This window comes from Camelus bactrianus, chromosome 10 (assembly GCF_048773025.1).
Source record: "Camelus bactrianus isolate YW-2024 breed Bactrian camel chromosome 10, ASM4877302v1, whole genome shotgun sequence".
NCBI classification, from domain to species: Eukaryota; Metazoa; Chordata; class Mammalia; order Artiodactyla; family Camelidae; genus Camelus; species Camelus bactrianus.
In genome coordinates this window covers 71,856,648-71,875,806 of record NC_133548.1, presented here as the reverse complement: position 1 = coordinate 71,875,806, position 19,159 = coordinate 71,856,648, and the positions used below count along the sequence as shown (strand labels likewise).

The 19,159-nt window shown below is 34.9% G+C and overlaps 1 protein-coding gene across 4 annotated transcripts in view; it reads right to left on the bottom strand.

The window, feature by feature from the left end:
* The window catches only part of GRIA4 (glutamate ionotropic receptor AMPA type subunit 4), a 432,709-nt gene that overhangs the window by 70,259 nt on the left and 343,291 nt on the right, over window positions 1–19,159 (bottom strand). For 3 of the 4 annotated variants that reach the window (XM_074372962.1, XM_074372964.1, XM_074372963.1), the window contains 3 exons: window positions 15,315–15,482; window positions 13,974–14,078; window positions 4,006–4,116 (listed from right to left, as the gene is read on the bottom strand). In XM_074372962.1, coding sequence (XP_074229063.1) covers window positions 4,006–4,116; window positions 13,974–14,078; window positions 15,315–15,482 — 384 coding nt within the window. Of the gene's footprint in view, window positions 1–1,466; window positions 2,688–4,005; window positions 4,117–13,973; window positions 14,079–15,314; window positions 15,483–19,159 lie in introns of those variants that run through there. The other variant, XM_074372965.1, reaches the window with a different exon arrangement.

Below are 19,159 nucleotides of genomic sequence, written 5' to 3'. Positions count from 1 at the left end.
CTTGCTTATGAAAATGTTTGTGTAAATGAATTAAGACAATTTTTTTATAATTATTAAAGTATCATTTTCCTACTGAGGAAATTTGGTTTGGATTCTTTGTATTTAGCAAAAGTGAAACTGTTGAACAAGCTATTTATTAGAGAGGATTTAAGATTTTCTACACGTCACAAATATAATCATTAAAGTTACTCTTGGAAAACAGTTAAAACAATAAAAATCAGTAGTATAGACAACAGTTATTTGCTATGTGGATATCTGGTTGTTTCCAAGGAATCTTAATGTAGATAATTTATCCCATTGGTAAAATTCTTAAAATTGGACATTAAAATGTTATGATTAAATTCAGAAAGAAATGAGTAAATTCAATGGCTACACAGTTTAAAGTTTATTAAAAGCAACTTATTTAAAAACGTATTGGGTTATAAGCTCTTTGGAGGCAGATGTATTTATGGGGGAAATTAATACTTGGTAGAAGGAAGAAAATAAAAATATCTGTATTTTCTGTATATGGATGTACATATACATACACAGACACGCATGTGTATATGTATAGTAACATTTACAAAATTCTACACAGAGAAGGTAAAACATTGAATGATTGATACATGTTATTCCTAGAAAGATTAAGCATTGTAAGTCAAGCTGCTTTAAGGTTTATAAGTAAGTCAGATGCCACAGTGAATAAATTTGGATTTTATGGAAACATTTCCAAAAGGATTGTTACGTTCATAGGCTGGTAAGAAATATCTTCTTGGTTTGGTAATGCGTCATAAGCATCGTTTACCTTCAGGAGTAAAGATTTGGGGAAAATGGACTTGACTGAAATAGAAATGGATCACCTCTCCTTTTCCAGAGAGTTCAGCCAAAGAAAGTATTGATATTACAAACGAAAACACCGCCCTCTCTTCCCCCAGTGTCTATTGTAAACCACTTTTTTCCTCAGTTGCTGCACTTGTCCAAACCTCATGGCACAGGTTTAGCTTCCTCACGTTGTTTATTGAATGCAAGAAATTAACCCCGTGCAGTCACAGTCTTGTAAATTTTACACATTTTAAAAAATTTTTGGTTACTAAGACCTAAAGATAAAAAATGATGAGCAACTGAATCCTAAACGTTTGAACTTTCAACTTTGTAGTCACGAGGCTCATAGGATTATATTGTCAAGTTTACTTTTATTTAGATTTGGCTAAGTTATATTCAGTATGTCTATATTCAGGAAGAATAAATTAGTCATTAAAATGAAGATCACATGTAGATGTAAAACACTGTTATGAGAACAAACAGATGTCAGCAATACAAAAATCTAAAGCCACATTTTAAGAATGATGTTTACTATACATATTATGTTACTTGTCTGCTTTCTCTCACTAGAATGAAAGTTCAGTCGAGTGCAGGATTTTTGTCTGTTTTCTTCACTCACGTATCCCTGGGCTTATAACTGTGCCTAGCACATAGCAGACGCTTAATAAATATTTATGAATAATAAATGAATTTCTCAATCAACTTTATTTAATGACACCATATATCATTACAGTGTATCAACATATAAATAACAACATACACAGAAAAGACAAACGGGAGAACAGCAATGCCATATCAATTTCGATCAAAATGTATGATTTCCAGGGCCACGACCCTCTCAGCCTTCTGTGTCTAGATATCTGTCTTGCACATAATTTAATGTCTAACCAATTTCACTTGAATTTGAGGAATCATTATACACTGGTACCAATATCTCATTCATCTACAAAGAGTCATTTTTCTTTCAAAATGAATGAGATGATGGAGATGTCATAAGTCCTGGGATACCATTTTCAACAAAAGCAGATACAAGGAACACTTCCAGCGAAGGGATTTGTAGCATTAAAAAAAAAAGTATTTAAGCTGCTAAGATCAGAGGTATTATTTATATGGAGATTACATTTTTATACAAAGGACAGATACTAATATTGCACTATTTTGATAGCAAAAATATTGGTGATATCACTGTCAAGCAACAGATAACTTTACAAAATATTCTTTATGTATATAGGAAACAATTGGATTTTTCAATCATTTTTACTGATTTTTTTGACAGCATGCTTCCTGCAAACTAGCCATGCTTGCAAAATTAATTCAGTATTTTGGTTTTAAGAATTGTATCTTCAGCCCCTTTAATAACAGGAATGGAAAGGTGATTTTCTACATTCTATTTATAATGCACATTGAAAAACCTTTATTTCACACAGAACAAGCAAAATTTCAAAAAAAAAAAAACCTTTAAAGAAAACAACTGTGTGTATTCAGAAAACAAGCACACAAATTCATAGATATTTACTTTTAGAAAATCTACGCTAAGTATTAGAAGAGTTATAATTCCATTTTTTATGTACAATGACCTCATTTCAAGATACGGGAGTTGATATGTCAGAATTGTTAAGTGATTCTGTTTCAACATCTATGTTCTTGAAAAAAGATGAGCATTAATTCTTCTTTTGTTCTAGTATCTCAGGAAAGTCACAGAACTTATTTATTTTATTTTTTTCTGGTAGTCCAGAGTTGATCATCCAAGAAGAATCCCACATGAAAAATTAGCTTAAATTTACTACATGGAAGAACAAGACTTGAGCCTTAGTTAGGAATGCCGAACAGCGCGGAGCTCATTTCTTTCTTGATCAATTCCTTAAAATAGGATTCTTCATCAGAGGCTGAAAAGAGGAGGACTGTACTGAAGTATGACTTTCCATTACTGTGTCTTTTTAAGGAAAATATATATATATATGTGTGTATTTATACACATATATATTTAAGTCCCATGCAAATATTACATAATTAAGTTAGAAGATAGATATTTTGCATTCTCACACCAAAACTGCTGTTAGTTGGTTCGCGTTCTAAAATCATAAACTTCCAATTAAGGGCAGGCAGATTTACATTAAAGTGCTAGGTGGCGATGCACGCAGACAGAACTAATGACAGCACGTGAAAGCTTCTCTCTGGTATTTTCACACTTGGACGTCCATGTCAGAATTTTGGAAATAACTCGACATTGATAAAAACCGAAAATTAAAATCACATAAGCTAAAAACTACATTACATAAAATACTTCCACTTTATTTACAGTAAGGGCTTCATAATTAGTTTAAGAAAGATTCTGCCTAATGAGACACTGAGCTGAGGGCATATGACTTTAAATTAGATAGAAAAGGTCACCGATTGTTGATCTCCTTTGACTAGCGTTTACGCTTAAAGCATGTTTGCATTTAGAAGACAAAACATACAAGATAGTATATTATTTAAAAGCCAATTTTCTGAGAATCTCTTTGAAAAAGAGCCTTAAAATTTACAGTATTTTCCATCTTAGGATGTGACCAAATGAAGATCACATTTTTCTTAAGTCTTAGGAGAATTTCAATAAATTGTACTGTGTATCTGTCACAGGTCAATGAGAAAAAGAATCGGTACAAAAACCTCTTTTTGCATTAAAAATAAATATAAAACAAAATTTATTTCTAAAGCATTCAGTTGTATGAAACATGCTCATTAAAACAGTGCTTTACCCACTATTATAAACAGACAATGCAAATAATTAAACTACCTGAAATTATAATTTTAGACACTATTAACTACTATTTACATTGATGTTGTAAAAACGTAACAACAGTGATACGGTGTTTATTACTGGATATTTTTGTGGGATTCATTGTTGATTTTTTTTTCATGTTCATTCTTTTGTCCTTCGGAATTTTAGCATTTCATCCATTTCCAACCAGACAGTTTCAACGTTTAACATCCAATCATTTTTCCAAGAACAGCAATGTAACAAAAGATAATACAAATAAATAATACCGAATGCACTCAAAGTTCAGGACAAACTTATTCAAAGCCTCAGCAGACTTTTGTGCATAGAACAACCATGCCACCGCCACTAAGATGCCCTGTTCATCTTGCCTGTGCACTGTAGCCGGGGGATTAAAACTGCCTGTGGACAAAACGGAACATCATAAGGCACAGACCGAAACTTACCATAATAGTAGTTACAACAACCGTTCTGTTCTCAATGGCTGCGGTGTCATTGCCAAGAGTGGGTACGTCTTGAATCAACACTAATTTATCCATATCATTCCAGTAACCAACCTGCCAAACAGAGAAAATTCTTGAAAACTTATTTTAGAAGAGTTTTCTCTAGCTCTTATTGGAACAATGAGGTATTAATAAGTAAGCATACAAATTTATAAAGCACACAAAAATGTGTTTGGGAGTTTTCTTAACTGATATTAAGCCAGTTTTCCTGGTGTTAGTGATGCTGCCTGGGTACACAGTTGGCAACTTTACAGTTTACAATCACGGGGTAGCCAAGACATTGAAAATGAGTAGGTTCAAAAAAGAATATGGACACAGATGGAATACCATTTTGTGCTGATCCTCTTGTAGCGAGATTGATTGGCACCCTCTGTAATTAATTTACATAATTTTATTGATAATGTTACAGGTTTTATGGTGAAGGGACTAACCAGATTTACAAAGAGCACAGGTACAGGATGTTTTCAAGCAAAAAAGACTGTGCATTTTAAAAGCAATATAGAAATAGTTCTTGGTGTACATAACCTAGCCACCAGGTACCAATCTTACCATTCTGAAAATGCTAAATAAATCAGATGTTCATATGAATGATTACTTAACATTTTCACTTTTGAACATTTTAAATTTGTATTATTTTCATTTTTAAATCCTTATGTTACTTCCTATTTAGACATGGAATAAACTCCTTTCCATAAAATATATTAAATAATTAGTTAAGCACAACTATTACAGGGGTCCTAAAGGAAATGTAGGGTTCTTTTTGCCAAACAGACCATTAAGTAATAGTAATGGCCACCACTTCTTGACTGCTTGCTCTTCCTCAGACACTAACTTAGTGCTTTAAAAACATATATGCATCTTAAAGTTTATACACACAGCAAATGTAAAGGTAGGTGCAACTACAATTCCATGTACTATGCTATTACGCTACATAACCGCCCCAGATGGATGCTCATTAAATGCTTGCCAAACTTTCTTTAATTTCTGGATGCAGTTGATAAAACTCATCTCTCCAGTAAAAATGTATGTAATTGCTCACTGGTCAGTATTCACTATTTGTTCTAATTCTTTTTTGTTTTTTTAAATAAAGAAATATTTCTTCAGGCAAATATACTAAACTGAATCTAACAAAGATTTAAATTTTGTTTCCTCAAAAAGAACTATCTGGACATTCTCATTAATATAAAGATCAATATATACACATTGAATCTCCTTCAGCGAAAAGACGGTTGTATCCCCGATAGTAATATTTTGATGAGTAATACAAGTATTGGTTATCACGTTTTCAAGTGTCAAAGGCTGAAAGTGATTAAAAATGTCCCAGCTTGTTTGTACAGAAAGTCACTGACTCACTATTACAGTGTACTCAGAGCAATTCATCTATTGCTGTAAAAGGCAATCAATAATGGAATAGAGGAGAACAAACCTGATTCTATACTTGATCTGTTCCTTTAGTTTTAGCCACTGTGCCCCTCTTTCTAGGCTCAGTCTTGCCAGCTCTGCACCTTTTGTGAAACAATGTTGCCTTTAGCCTGAAATAGACAGGAGAGAGCCTCTTCTGGGGGCTCTGACCTTTAATGATGTTAGCACTTCTGCATTTAGTAGGGATGGAAAGTTGCAAAATAGAGAATAACCTTTGTTTTGTTAGAGGTTTACAGGGACACCATGACCTGACCCCGGTGGATGGCTGCAAGAACAAAGAATTCCTGCAGCAAGAAGTTTGCAACAACGAACCCCTGCCCACCCACCATTTTTTTGTAAAAAAGGAGCCTGTATTCTGACTGGAGCAGGATAGTTCTCCAAGACATTAGTCTGCCATCCTCTCGGTCTGCTGGCTTTTGGAATAGTCTCTATTCCTTGCCCCAACACCTCATCTCCTGATTTATTAGCCTTTCGTGGGGCGAAGAATGAGTTTGGACTCGGTAACAATGATACAAGATTATCTTGACCTCTAGAATCTCATAACATATTTATTGGAGTGATTAGCAACTGGAATTTCTATGGCAGAGCTTTATATTACAGAAAAGTACATGTTGCATTTATGCCACACTGGTAAATCACCATTGCTTTTTATTAATATAAATGAAAACATACTTCTTACTTTTGATGCCTCAAAATAAGCAGTATTTACACAGCTTGCTTGTTATTGAATGACTGTCCTATAATTATTTATTTATAAGCTATCTGAATTTCCAAAATTTGATTGCCTCTGAAATCTACATAACTATTTTAAAATTTTTATTTTTTATCGAAGTATAGCTGATTTACTTATTCTAACATCTTGAAGGTCTCTCTTGCTTCCTCCAAGTTCTTGTCTATCATGTAACTATCTGTGAACATACTAAAATTCAATGAGCATTAACATGTCAGAAGGAAACACTATATTATTCACAAATATTCACAAATACTACCTGTATAATTCAATCACAAAATTGATAGAGAAAAATAATTTTCATTAATATGGCTTGCAATACTGCTTAGTTTGATCCAAAATTATGAGTATAAATTAATTCAGCAATTATTTTCAATTGTTCATATGAATTTATTTATAGCTAACACTTATTTAATAATGCAGTGAAAAATTTAATTTAAAAAACTCAGATATGCCCCCTTGAAAAACAAACAATGTTTGAGACCTACCCTCTCCTCAGTAACTACATATACTTAAAAAGTAAGTAAAAACCATGTCAGCTGCTGTTAACTCTTTCCATATGACAGCTATACAACATGGAAATCGTTTTCACAGTTCAGTACTCCGTTAAGATGCAGCCCCTTTCCAGATCTCAGCGGCCCATTCTCTGGGAAAGGCAATTTTTCTTTATTAATGAGTTCCCACAACAGAAAAACCCCAGATCTAGGACACATTCTGGAGAGGCTTCAGTTGCATGTTTTGCATTTAAGAGCAGCCTGTGGGTTCATGACTATCTACCCCTCAAAGATAAATGATTTAGAAGTGCTGGCAAATTAAAATAATAAGCAAAGTTTTACCCAGCTCTATCTATATTTGCCTTATATCTACTTGCAACTCTGGTGACAAAGAAAGCAATGATTCGTGATACATAGCTAATTAATAAATCTCATGTGGGTCGTGGACTTACTGGGAAGTAAGGCTGTATGGGGTGAACACTAAAATAAAGGTCATTTCCTAAAGAAAAGAATATTGACGTTTGTATCTAGAACTTCACATGAGATAGAGTTTTTCCTCTAATTTTTCACAACATTTTACAATTTATTAAAAATTCTTCCCACAACTGATCTCATTTAAACAGACAGGGAACTTAGGCATTTTTTTTTTCCTAGAGACAAAAATTGGGTGAAAAATAGTTCTGTAATGGTAGGCTAAAAATATGCAAGCATTTAAATCAGTAAACTTGCAGGAAATGAGAAAAAACATTTGTCTTCTTTGGATTCCTACAGGTGAACTGTACACAAATACGAGCATAAGACAATATATGAGTAAACATCTCTATTTATGGTGCCCTTTGCCTGTAATGCAGGGATTGGATAGAGACTGAGGGGCTGTGAGAAGCCCCTGTTCTGCTCAAAGTTGGTTCCTGGGAGAGCTGATTTTGCCAGACCTGTCCTAAAAAATATGGCTTACTTCTCACACCAGCTCTGAAGATAGCATCTCTGGGCCTGCCCTGGGACTGACAGTAATGCGTAGCAGTTAAGAGTAGCTCTGAAGCTAGATGAGTTTTGGTATCCACCCCATCTCCGTCTCCTTCTGCTTGAACATCCCTTGGCACGTTACTTAGTTTCTCTGAGCCTTACTTTTCTATCATGTGAGAAAAATAGATCTTACTTTCAGGTTGTTGTAAGCATTAAATATTAAAATGCACATCACTTTCCCTTTACATGTCTGGCATATAACCTGCTCTCAATAAATATAATTTTTACAATTAAGAATTCGAGAAACCATACAAGTCTGGTTTTAGAACGTCCCTGTCTAAGACCCCTGGAATGGTAAGAAGATTCCACCGTCCTTAGGAGCTGAGGCTTCAGAAGGAGCTTTGTGGCTTCTGCTTAAGGAGATTCTCACTCAGTTTTTCTGTTACACAAGTCAGACAAACTGATGAGTTAACTCTCTATTTTCAAAAAATAGCTCCCTTACTGGCAAATGTGCAATTTATAAGAACAATTGCTCGCTTTTCAGATACATTACTGAGTCTCACCAGCACATTTTTTTCTCATGGTAGCTCAGTTCTAAGTTTAACATTCCTGATAGAATGCCCGAGTTGTTCATTGACCCAGAAAAACAAAGAGACATGAATCTTCACCGTTTCACATTTCATATTTCTATTAAGAATCGTTGACAAATGTCAATTGAGCGTGAAGTGCTTTCTTAAGTTACTCTTTAACTTTCTCCTCTAAAAACCTTAATTTTTGTTACCATTGTGGTTCAATAAGCCAGGAAAAGATTCAGCGCTGTAAACAGCCCACTTACTATTAGCACTAATTTACTACCGGCTTCCTTTTCCCATTATTCTTTCTTTTGTATAAAGATCATTTTACTTTTTGTACTTACTGTTTTGTGAAATACGGAATTGTCTTTTGTGCTTCAGAAAGGTTCTGCTTAAATGGCTAATTTTGCAGGGTCTGCTTGTGGCAGGCTGGTCACCAGTTAGCCAATATTTTCAGGGGCCTATGACTATGCTGTCTACGCCATGGCTAGCAGATGTACTTTGCTTAAAAATGGGCCTCATTCTTTTCTTGTTGCTGGCTGTGTGCTGACAGATTGAGTAAAATTAGTGTTTCCATAGGACCTCTTAAATTTCACCTTGGAAGCATGTCTCAGTCCCTCTTAGAAGGATCCATCATCCAGTTTGGCTTCCAAGCTGCCATCCATCTCCCGCCCCACCTGATTTGGATCAGGTAGGCTCCCACCCACCCTGTATTAGCTGGCAGCCTGCCCTCAAGGGGGATGCCACAAGAGGCTGAAAAGCAAGAGACCGTTTTCATGGCAGCTCTAAATCTCTCCTGCTCACTCATATACAGAAGCACAAGCTATGACAGACTGGAGCAAAGCACAACTTGGAAAAGCCCTTGTCTTTTTGCCTCTACCATTTCTACCTATCCAAACTCTTAAGTTCATGGCTAACTTTAAATCTCACATCCTCCATGCAGCTTTCTTTGATTTGCTTTCTGCCAGCTGGAAATGATCTCTTCGTCTTTAGAATTTTCACATGTTTTTTCTTTAACTGCTGTCTGGAACTTACTATATTATATTCTACAAGGAAATAAACTCCTTTAGAGCAGGATCTACTCAGGCCGGGTAATGATGTAGGAAGGTTCTGGAGTCAGACATATTTGAGTTAAAAAAACTTTGTTTTCTCACTTTATGGCTTAGACAAGTAACCATAACCCACTGCACCATCCTTTTCTCACTAGAAAAAGGGAAATAATAGTGCTCTGTTATAGGTTTATTGTGAGGATCAAATTACACCAAGTCCAAAGCTTGGAACACAACAGGCATTTCATAAATTGTAGCTATCATTATCATATTAAAACAAGAAAGTGTATTTAGGAACATTTTAAAACAGCCAAGCTTTGAAATAAATAGAATTTTTAGGTTAAGGTAAGTCATGTCTTTCCTTGAGCATCCTAGCTAATGCAAGAGAAGAAGAATGTTGAAAGTTATAATGTGTTAGGTATAAAATGTTTACAGCCAATTGGTGTGGTGAGATTGTATAATTTCACTATGACTGCTAATATGCCTAGTTACATCATAAAAGTAACAGAGTTACCCTCCAAAATCCAAAAATCTGGCACCAGCAGCTCTCTGAACAACCTCCCTGCCACCTCAGTTGAAGTTTCTTAGGTATTTCTCTCCCTCTGCAACCTAACAATAATCTTAATAGTATCATCTTCTGTCTGCTGTTTCCATTGCTCATTTGAATGTGTTTACTTGTTTATTTCAGGAACATTCAGCCTGTTCTAAATATGCCCACCCGTTAGAAGTAGCTTTATTTGTTCTCCCTCTAATGGTTTCTTAAATGACTACATGGAAGGGAGTATGTCTCTTACCTACATTGTGTGCTTTCCTGAAGAGTGCATTTTGTTTTGCAGGATTCTTTTTGCTAAGCCTTAAAAAAAAATTGCTTCTATTTGGATAAAGGATCTGAGCAGCATATAAATTAGTTCATTTCAGCTCTGGTACACCATTAAATATAAATCATATGACACAAGAATTTCTTTCAGCACAAATTACAGAGAAAAATTTATAAGTGCAGTTGACCCTTAAACAACTCCAGTTTGAACTGCTTGGGTCCAATTGCACATGGATTCTTTTTTTTTTTTTTTAATGTTTTTGTTTGTTTTGTTTTTGTTTTTTGATATATATATTTATTTATTTAAAATTTTTTATTGAAGTACAGTCAGTTACAATGTGTCAATTTCTAGTGTACAGCACAATGTCCCAGTCATGCATATATTCATTTTCATATTCTTTTTCATTAAAGGTTATTACAAGATATTGAATATAGTTCCCTGTGCTATGCAGAGGAAATCTGTTTTTTAATCTATTTTTATATATTTGCAAATCTCAAACTCCCAAATTTATTCTTTCCCACCTCCTTTCTCCCGGTAACCATATGATTGTTTACTATGCCTGCGAGTCTGTTTCTGTTTTGTAGATGAATTCATTACATCTTTTTTTTAAGATTGTGTACCCTTTTTTTTTTTAAGATTCCACATATGAGTGATATCGTATGGCGTTTTTCTGTCTCTTCTTGGCTTTCTTCACTTAGAATGATGATCTCTAGGCCCAACCATATTGCTGCAAATGGCATTATTTTGTTCTTTTAGTATTCCATTGTATAAATATATACCACAGCTTCTTTATCTAGTCATCTGTTGATGGACATTTAGGTTGCTTCCATATCTTGGCTATTGTGTATAGTGCTACTGTGAACATTGGGGTGCATGTATCTTTTCGAATTAGAGTTCCTTCCAGATATATACCCAGGAGTGGGATTGCTGGATCATATAGTAAGTCTATTTTTAGTCTTTTGAGAAATCTCCTTACTATTTTCCATAATGGCTGCAACAAACTACATTCCCACCAGCAGTGTAGTAGGGTTCCCTTTTCTCCACACCTTCTCCAGCATTTATCATTTTTGGACTTTTGAATGATGGCCATTCTTACTAATGTGAGGTGATACCTCATTGTAGTTTTGATTTACATTTCTCTCATAATTAGAGATATTGAGCATTTTTTTCATGTGCCGATTGGCCATTTGTATATCTTTTGGAGAAATGCTTGTTTAGGTCTTCTGCCCATTTTTGGATTGGGTTGTTTGATTTTTTGTTGTTAAGTTGCATGAGCTGTTTTATATAATCTGGAAATTAAGCCTTTGTCAGTCTCATCATTTGCAAATATTTTCTCCCATTCTGTAGGTTGTCATTTTGTTTTGCTAATGGTTTCCTTTGCTATGCAAAAGCTTATATGTTTAATTAGGTCCCATTTGTTAATTTTTTTGCTTTTATCTCTATTGCCTGGGTAGACTGCCCTAGGAGAATATTGCTGAGATTTATGTCAGAGACTATTTTGCCTATGTTTTCTTCCAAGAGGTTTATAGTGTCTTGTCTTATGTTTAAGTCTTTAAGCCATTTTGAGTTTATTTTTGTGTATGGTGTGAGGGAATATTCTAACTTCATTGATTTACATGTGGTTGTCCACTTTTCCCAACACCATGTACTGAAGAGACTGTCTTTACTCTGTTCTTGCCACCTTGGTCAAAGATTAACTGATCAAAACTTTGCTGGTTTATTTCTGTGCTCTCTATTCTGTTCCACTGATCCATATGTCTGTTTTTGTATCAGTACCATGCTGTTTTCATTACTGCAGCTCTGTAGTACTGTCTGAAGTTGGGGAGGGCTATTCCTCCAGCTTGCTGCTTCTTCTTCAGTATTGCTTTGGGAATTCTGAGTCTTTTGTGATTTCACATAAATTTCAGGATTATTTGTTCAAGTTCTGTGCAAAATGTCCTGGGTAATTTGATAGGGATCACATTAAGCCTGTAGATTGCTCTGGGTAATACGACCAATTTAACAATATTAATTCTTCCAATCCAAGAGCATGGGATATCTTTACATTTCTTTAAGTCATCTTTGATTTCCTTATTCAATGTTTTGTAGTTCTCCACATATGCCTTTCACTTCTTTGGTTAGACTTATTCCTAAGTATTTAATTGTTTTGGATGCAATTTTAAAAATGATTGTTTCTTTACTTTCCTTTTCTGATATTTTATTGTTAGTGTAAAGAAATGTCACTGATTTCTCCATGTTAATCTTGTACCCTGCTACCTTGCTGAATTCTTTTATCAGCTCTAAAAGTTTTTGTGTAGTGCTATTAGGATTTTCTATATATAGCATCATGTCATCTGTGTATAATGACAATTTTACCTCTTCTCTTCCAATTTGGATCCCTTTTCTTTGTCTTTTTCTTGTCTAATTGCTATGTCGAGGACTTCCAATACTATACTGAGTAGAAGTGGTAAGAGCGGGCATCCTTGTCTTGTTCCAGATTTTAGCAGGAAGGCTTTCAGCTTTTCACCACTGAGTGTTATGCTGGCTGTAGGTTTGTCATACACAACTTTTATTATGTTGAGATATGTTCCCTCTGTACCCATTTTGGTTAGAGTTTTTGTCCTAAATGGGTGTTGAATTTCATCATATGCTTTTTCGCCATCTATTGAGATGATCATGTGATTTTTGTCCTTTCTCTTGATGTTGTGTATCATACTGATTGATTTGTGTATGTTGAACCATCCTTGTGTCCCTGGGACGAACCCAACTTGGTCATGCTGTATAATCTTTCCTGTGTGTTGTTGGATTCTGTTTGCTAATATTTTGTTTAGGATTTTTGCATCTAAGTTCATCAGCATTATTGGCCTGTAGTTTTCTTTTTTGGTGGTGTCTTTGGCTTTGGTGTCAGGGTGATGGTGGCTTCATAGAATGAGTTTGTGAGTATTCCCTCCTCTTCATTCTTTTGGAAGAGACTGAGAAGGATTGGTATGAGTTCTTTTTATGTTTGATAGAATTCCCCAGTGAAGCCATCTGGTCCTGGACTTTTGTTTACAAGGAGGTTTTTTTTTTTTTATTGCTGATTCTATTTCATTTCTAGTGATTGATCTATTTCTTCTTGATTCAGTTTTGGTGGACTATGTTTCTAGAATTTGTCCATTTCTTTTAAGTTGTCCAATTTATTGCCATATAGTTGTTCATAGTGTTCTCTTATGGTTTTTGTTTTGTTTTGTTTTGTTTCTGTGGTGTTGGTTGTAATCTCTCCATTTTCATTTCTCATTTTGTTTATTTGTGTGGTCTCTCTTCTCTTCTTGGTGAGCCTGGCCAAAGGTTTGTCAATTTTGTTTATTCTTCCAAAAAGCCATCTCTTGGTTTGATTGATTTTTTCCCATTATTTTAATCTTTATTTTCTTTTTTCCTCCTTGATCTTTATTACTTCTTTCCTTCTCCTGGCTTTAGGTTTTGCTCATTCTTCTTTTTCTAATTCTTTTAGGTGGTAGGTTAGGTTGTTTATTTGAGATTGTTCTTCTTTTCTGAGGAAGACCTATGTCACTATGAACTTCCCTCTTAGGACTGCTTTTGCTGCATCCCATAGATTTTGTGTGATTCTGTCAGATTCCTTTTAATATTAAAAACTACAGTGCTATACCGTCTGTGGTTGGTTGAATCCTCAGATGTAGAACTGATGGAACCACATACGTGGAGGGCCCACTATAATTTATACCTGGATTTTTTTACTGCATGGAGGATCAGAGCCCCTAATTCCCCCTTTTCAAGGGTCATCTGTACTCACATTTAGAAAAAAATATAGACTATCCAGAAACCTTTCACCTACAAGCCTTTAAAACTGTCAAATGCAAACTAAGAAGACAGCAAGTGTGGCTCACCTTTCTAGGTCCTGTGCTCTTTAGCTCAAACACATCCATTGTGTAATTGACCCTACGTCCATAGTGGTCAAACTGAACATTCCCTGTCAGTCCTTGAATTTGAACCTATGAATGAAAAACAAAATCCACACATGTTATCTTTTGCCTTTTTACTTGCAGAAAGTGACTTCATCTGCTAGGCTTATGACTATACATGGATGTGGAACTATAATCTATAAACAATTTGCAAAAAAAAAGAGGAGTAATTGAGTTATTGGACTAGAATCTGAAAGAGGAATATCAAAGTAATATACAAGCAATTCTGCTGTATACTTGAAAGGTATACAAGTTTTATTTGTTTTTTATTATGATGTTTCCATTGTAACTAACAGAATACTTCCTCAATGCTGAAATATTATTTATAGGAATGGAAATATGGTTTGTTTTATAGTTACTTTTCCATTTTGTCTACATATCTACATAATAGATTAAATAACCCTGATAACCACACCAGATCATATTTCTCTTTGCAAATATTATATAAGGGATTCAGAAAAATAAATGTATTTTTGAAAATATTCAAGTGTACTTTATTCCAAATTCCCTTTTAATTCATTTACTTAACTTACGTTCTGAACCCACGGCATTTCAGAACAATTTAAAATGTAATATGAAAAATATACACACATTACATTAATCATTTGAAATCAGTGTTAGTATAACTATAAAAGACTAAAATAAACACATACTCAATTCAAGGTTACAAGGCAATTTAAAGGTCTACTGAGGTAGCCATTAGATTAGTAGATTGGTAGCATTTATCAAGTATTTCTGGTTCTTCCTCATTGTGGACCCAAGCTAAGCTTGTACTTCTTGGACTCTTTTTGGTTAGCTAGGTCTATGTGAACTCTTTTTGACAAATAAGTTGTAAACAGATGTGATGTGTATTACTACTGGGCCAGAGTGATTTAATGGCCAGTTAGAAACGTCCCCACAATTCTATTTCCCTTTGTAGCCTTCAAGATGGTAGCTGCTCTGTCAGCTTGGATCCGTGAGTGATTACAACAAGCAGAATGCCCCTACTAATCTGGTGTCTGTGTGAGTGTTTTAAGCCACTGAGACTTGGGGCTCTTTATTACTGTGTCATAACCTAGCTTATACTGGCTAAGCCACCACATAAAATATGAACAGTATCCCATCCAGTACTCTAGTTAGAAATGTTTCAGAAATAATAATGGTTCAACATATTAAAATGATAATTGTAGTATATGTTTATTCTCAGATAGATTATTCTGTTTCCTTGACTACTCCATTTAAAAAGGACTATGAAATAAATTGAACTTACAAGACATTGGGAGTTACCTGTTTGAGCGTCCTCTCCATGTCAATCCCCTGGCCCCATGGAGCAGCAGGATTTGCTAGACAATCCCCAGCATTTCCCCTCCTAGAAATGTCAATTTTTTGTCTTCTAAGATTTCGGAATGTTTCAGCCATCACAAGGACGCCATCGTAAGTCAGAGCAGATGTGTACTAACAAAATAAAAATAATTATAATGGTAAATGTGAAATTCCTATAAATCACCAGGAATAGTCTGTGAGCTCTGTGGATTTGTGTATTCTGTGACATAAAGTACCATCCTGTCTGAAGGACAGTTAAATGATTGATAGTTTATTGCCTCTAGCTTCAGAAATGTCTGTTATTGCTTTATTATGAAGACTGTATATCAATTCTTACCACTATGATTTTAAAAGGAGAAAACACACTCTGAAAAGTAGAAATTCTAATGCACAGTTTTCCGATAGTTGGGAGAGGTAAGACCTCTAGATGAAGTCTTTTTGTTGTGTCCAAGTAGAAACAACTAAAGTATAAAAAAAGGCTAAGTGCAGTATTGCCACAAGCTGCCTTGTGGTCTCTTGCTGTGGCTGAGCCCCAGGAGGGCTGGGATGTCCCACTCGTTCCTCCTCCAAATGCCCATCAGGGCTCCTTTAGATTTAATATATGCTTATTGACTTTGAAATGTAATCACTGTCCAGTTCCTTAGAAGAATGACTGGGAATGTTTATTGTTGCTCAGATATAGGATGCCAGAAATAACATCTACTTACTTAACAAATGTGTACGCATCAGTCTCTGTGCTAAATAAGCATGCCCGAGATGCCCATGCCTGCTGAGAGTGCTCAGGAAGGTTAAGTCATTTCTCTGTTTCCCCTGTAACCTAGGATCAAAGTGGAGAAGTGCAGTCTAGACCACTGGCTTTCTGATGGTTGTCCTATGCTTCTCTTTGAGAAAACACAAAGCCTTCAGGAAAAGGTTATTAAGATTAGGAGAGGAAATGAGGAAAAGCTGAGAAGAAAATGCGATTTGTTTAAGCTGAAAATAAAAAGGACACGGAATGCTTGTAGAGTTTGATTGGAAAATTCCTAAACACATGAAAAGCATGGCACAATTTTCGTGAGGCATGGCAGAGCATCAACTGCTAATCATGACAAAAAACTACATTATCTCCTTCAGGGATTCTATATGGACAATTCTATATGATGAACACATGCTAAGCCTGTACTAGGAGCACTTTTGTGCTATGGAACATGGAAAATGATCTCCTTGACTTGTTGCTCATAAATTAAGAAAAATCTTTTGAAATTTGAATTGTAGAAAGTAAACTCAAGCAATATGATTATTAAGCATAGCTGTCAGCATTCCCGGGAAGAGAAGGACTAAAACATGGGTAAGATAAAGAATATAAACTCCAACAGAGAACATTTCAATGGTAGAGAATCTAATTAAAGTTTCATCAGAAAGATTTATGTGTGACATATAAATTAAAAGCATTATATATATAAAATAGATAAGCAAGTTTATACTGTATAGCACTGGGAAATATATTCAATATCTTGTAGTAGCTTATGGTGAAAAAGAATATGAAGCGAATGTATGTATATTAATGTATGACTGAAGACTTGTGCTGTACACCAGAAATTGACACAACATTGTAAACTGACTATACCTCAATTAAAAAAAAATCTAAAAAAAAAAAAGATTAAAATGAGGATTCATTAGGGACACTCCTAGTGTATTGATTCATGAAATATATATTTAGTTATTAGTAACAAAAAAATTCTTCACTTTTCCTACAACAAGAACAAAGCAATATAAATTCATTTTACAACTAATGTTTTTGGTTGGAAATCTTGACAATTAGTTTTGTGGGGTTTTTAGTTTGAAGCAAAAAGAATTATATGATTAAAAATATGTGTTTTCTCTTGAATAAAATCATTGGGAAATAAAGAAAAGCATTACCATATTAAAAGCATTACTATATATTGTTCAAGTACATGACAAGATAGGCTTAAGGTTAAGTAAGCACCCTCATAATTGGAAGGGGATGACCAAAGGAAACTGAGGTACTTAAGCAAGGTACCAAGCCAAACATGGATATGCATCCTTCCCTGCCTAGACCAACACACATCTGAGTAGAGAAAGCCATTTCATCATCTTTATAGATGGCAAGAAAATAAAAATAAGAAAAAAGTAGAATTAATCAAAGACATAAAGGAAAAGAGGAAAAAAATGCAATGCTTGTATTTTAGGATCAAGAGAGAAGAAAAGAAAAATATTGATGCTTTTTTAATAGGTAGAAAAAGCTGAGAAGAGATGACACCAGAAAAGTAAAAGCACTTCCTGCGTTTGAAAAAGTCCATTCATTTTTATGAAACAAGTGAACTAGAAAAAAGACCAGAAATCATACAGAGTGGAGCAGAGCAAAGCAGACATTCACCCAGAGCATTAGAGGCCTTTGACAGGTCATAGGACTGATGGATGGAAAGAAGCAGTAGTTTAAATCATTTTTACTTTTTTTTTTTTAAAGGATTTCATTCTTTCCCATGTGTCTTATTGTGCTACAGTCTAATAAATTATATTTATGGCACACTTTTCTATAGATGGCATTTAAAAATACTTATTAAATACATGCTTTGTTTTAGGGGCAGAGTAAAACTAAGTCTTGACCTAGAGCTATTTACTACTTTAACCAGTGATTAGAATGGTGGGATGAATTCTGTTTGTCAACGTTTGTAAATAAAAAGGCAGAGTTTGGCAGAATTATGGTGCAGTGGTAAGAGTCTAGGTTTTGAGAAGAAAGAACAAGATGAATTCTAATTCTGCTACTAATAGTTCGAAGGGAATATGTGGTCCATTTTTTCAGCTATGCCACACAAAACAGAACAAAATCAAATAACAAAATAGTGGTCATTGTGAGGATAAAATTTCATATCCTCTCTGAGAGCTTTTTGAAAAAATGTGCTAGACACTGGCTGGCTAGGAATAGTGAAGACTAAAGATGCATAATAGATGGTTAACTGCTCCAAAGGAGTTTATAACAGTGAAACTGTAAGTACAGAAATAATTATGTTAAGTCCTTGATGGGAGTTATACAATGAAATATTACGGAGATTACAGAGGAGAAACAGATCATATGACTACCTACTGGAGGACTAAGAAAAGCCTCCACAGACAGAGTAAAATTCAAGATAATGATTTGGAAGATGGTTGGATTTGGGCAGGTGGAAATTAAAGTAGAGGACAGATGAGGTGGGGGAGGTAAGGGCCCAGGAACTTAAAAGGAGTGGAAAATTTTAGGGCAGTTCAATTTGGCTGGCCCCAAAGGTAGCAGAGGGACACACAAATGGAAAGACTTATTAGGTTTATATTGTGGAAGATCTTTATTCTGAAAGTTTTTTTTTTTTTAAAGCAAGAACTGACAAGATCAGAAATCATGCTTTAAATCTTGGTTGAAACACACACACACACACACACACACACACACACACACACACAAAATAGAAGCACACGTTTATTAGGTACATTTAATCCTAACTATTCGTGGTTTCCATGTTTGCAAATTTGCCTACTTGGTAAAATTTATTTGTGACCCCCAAGTCATTGCCCCACAAGTACATTCCCAGCTGCAGTCAAGCAAGGCAGTGCTCTTCTTTTTTGTTTCAGCTCTCATACTGTAAACAAGTGTCATTTTGTGATGTAGTTAGTGCAGGGTTTTTCACAGTTTTGTGTTTTTTGCTGATGATTTCACTGCTTAAAATGGCCCCAAGGTGTAGTGCCTGAAGCACTGTCTAGTGTTCCTCAGTGCAGGAAGGCTGTGATGTGGCTCATGGAGAAAGTATGTGTAAGATGGACTTTGTTCAGGCATGAGT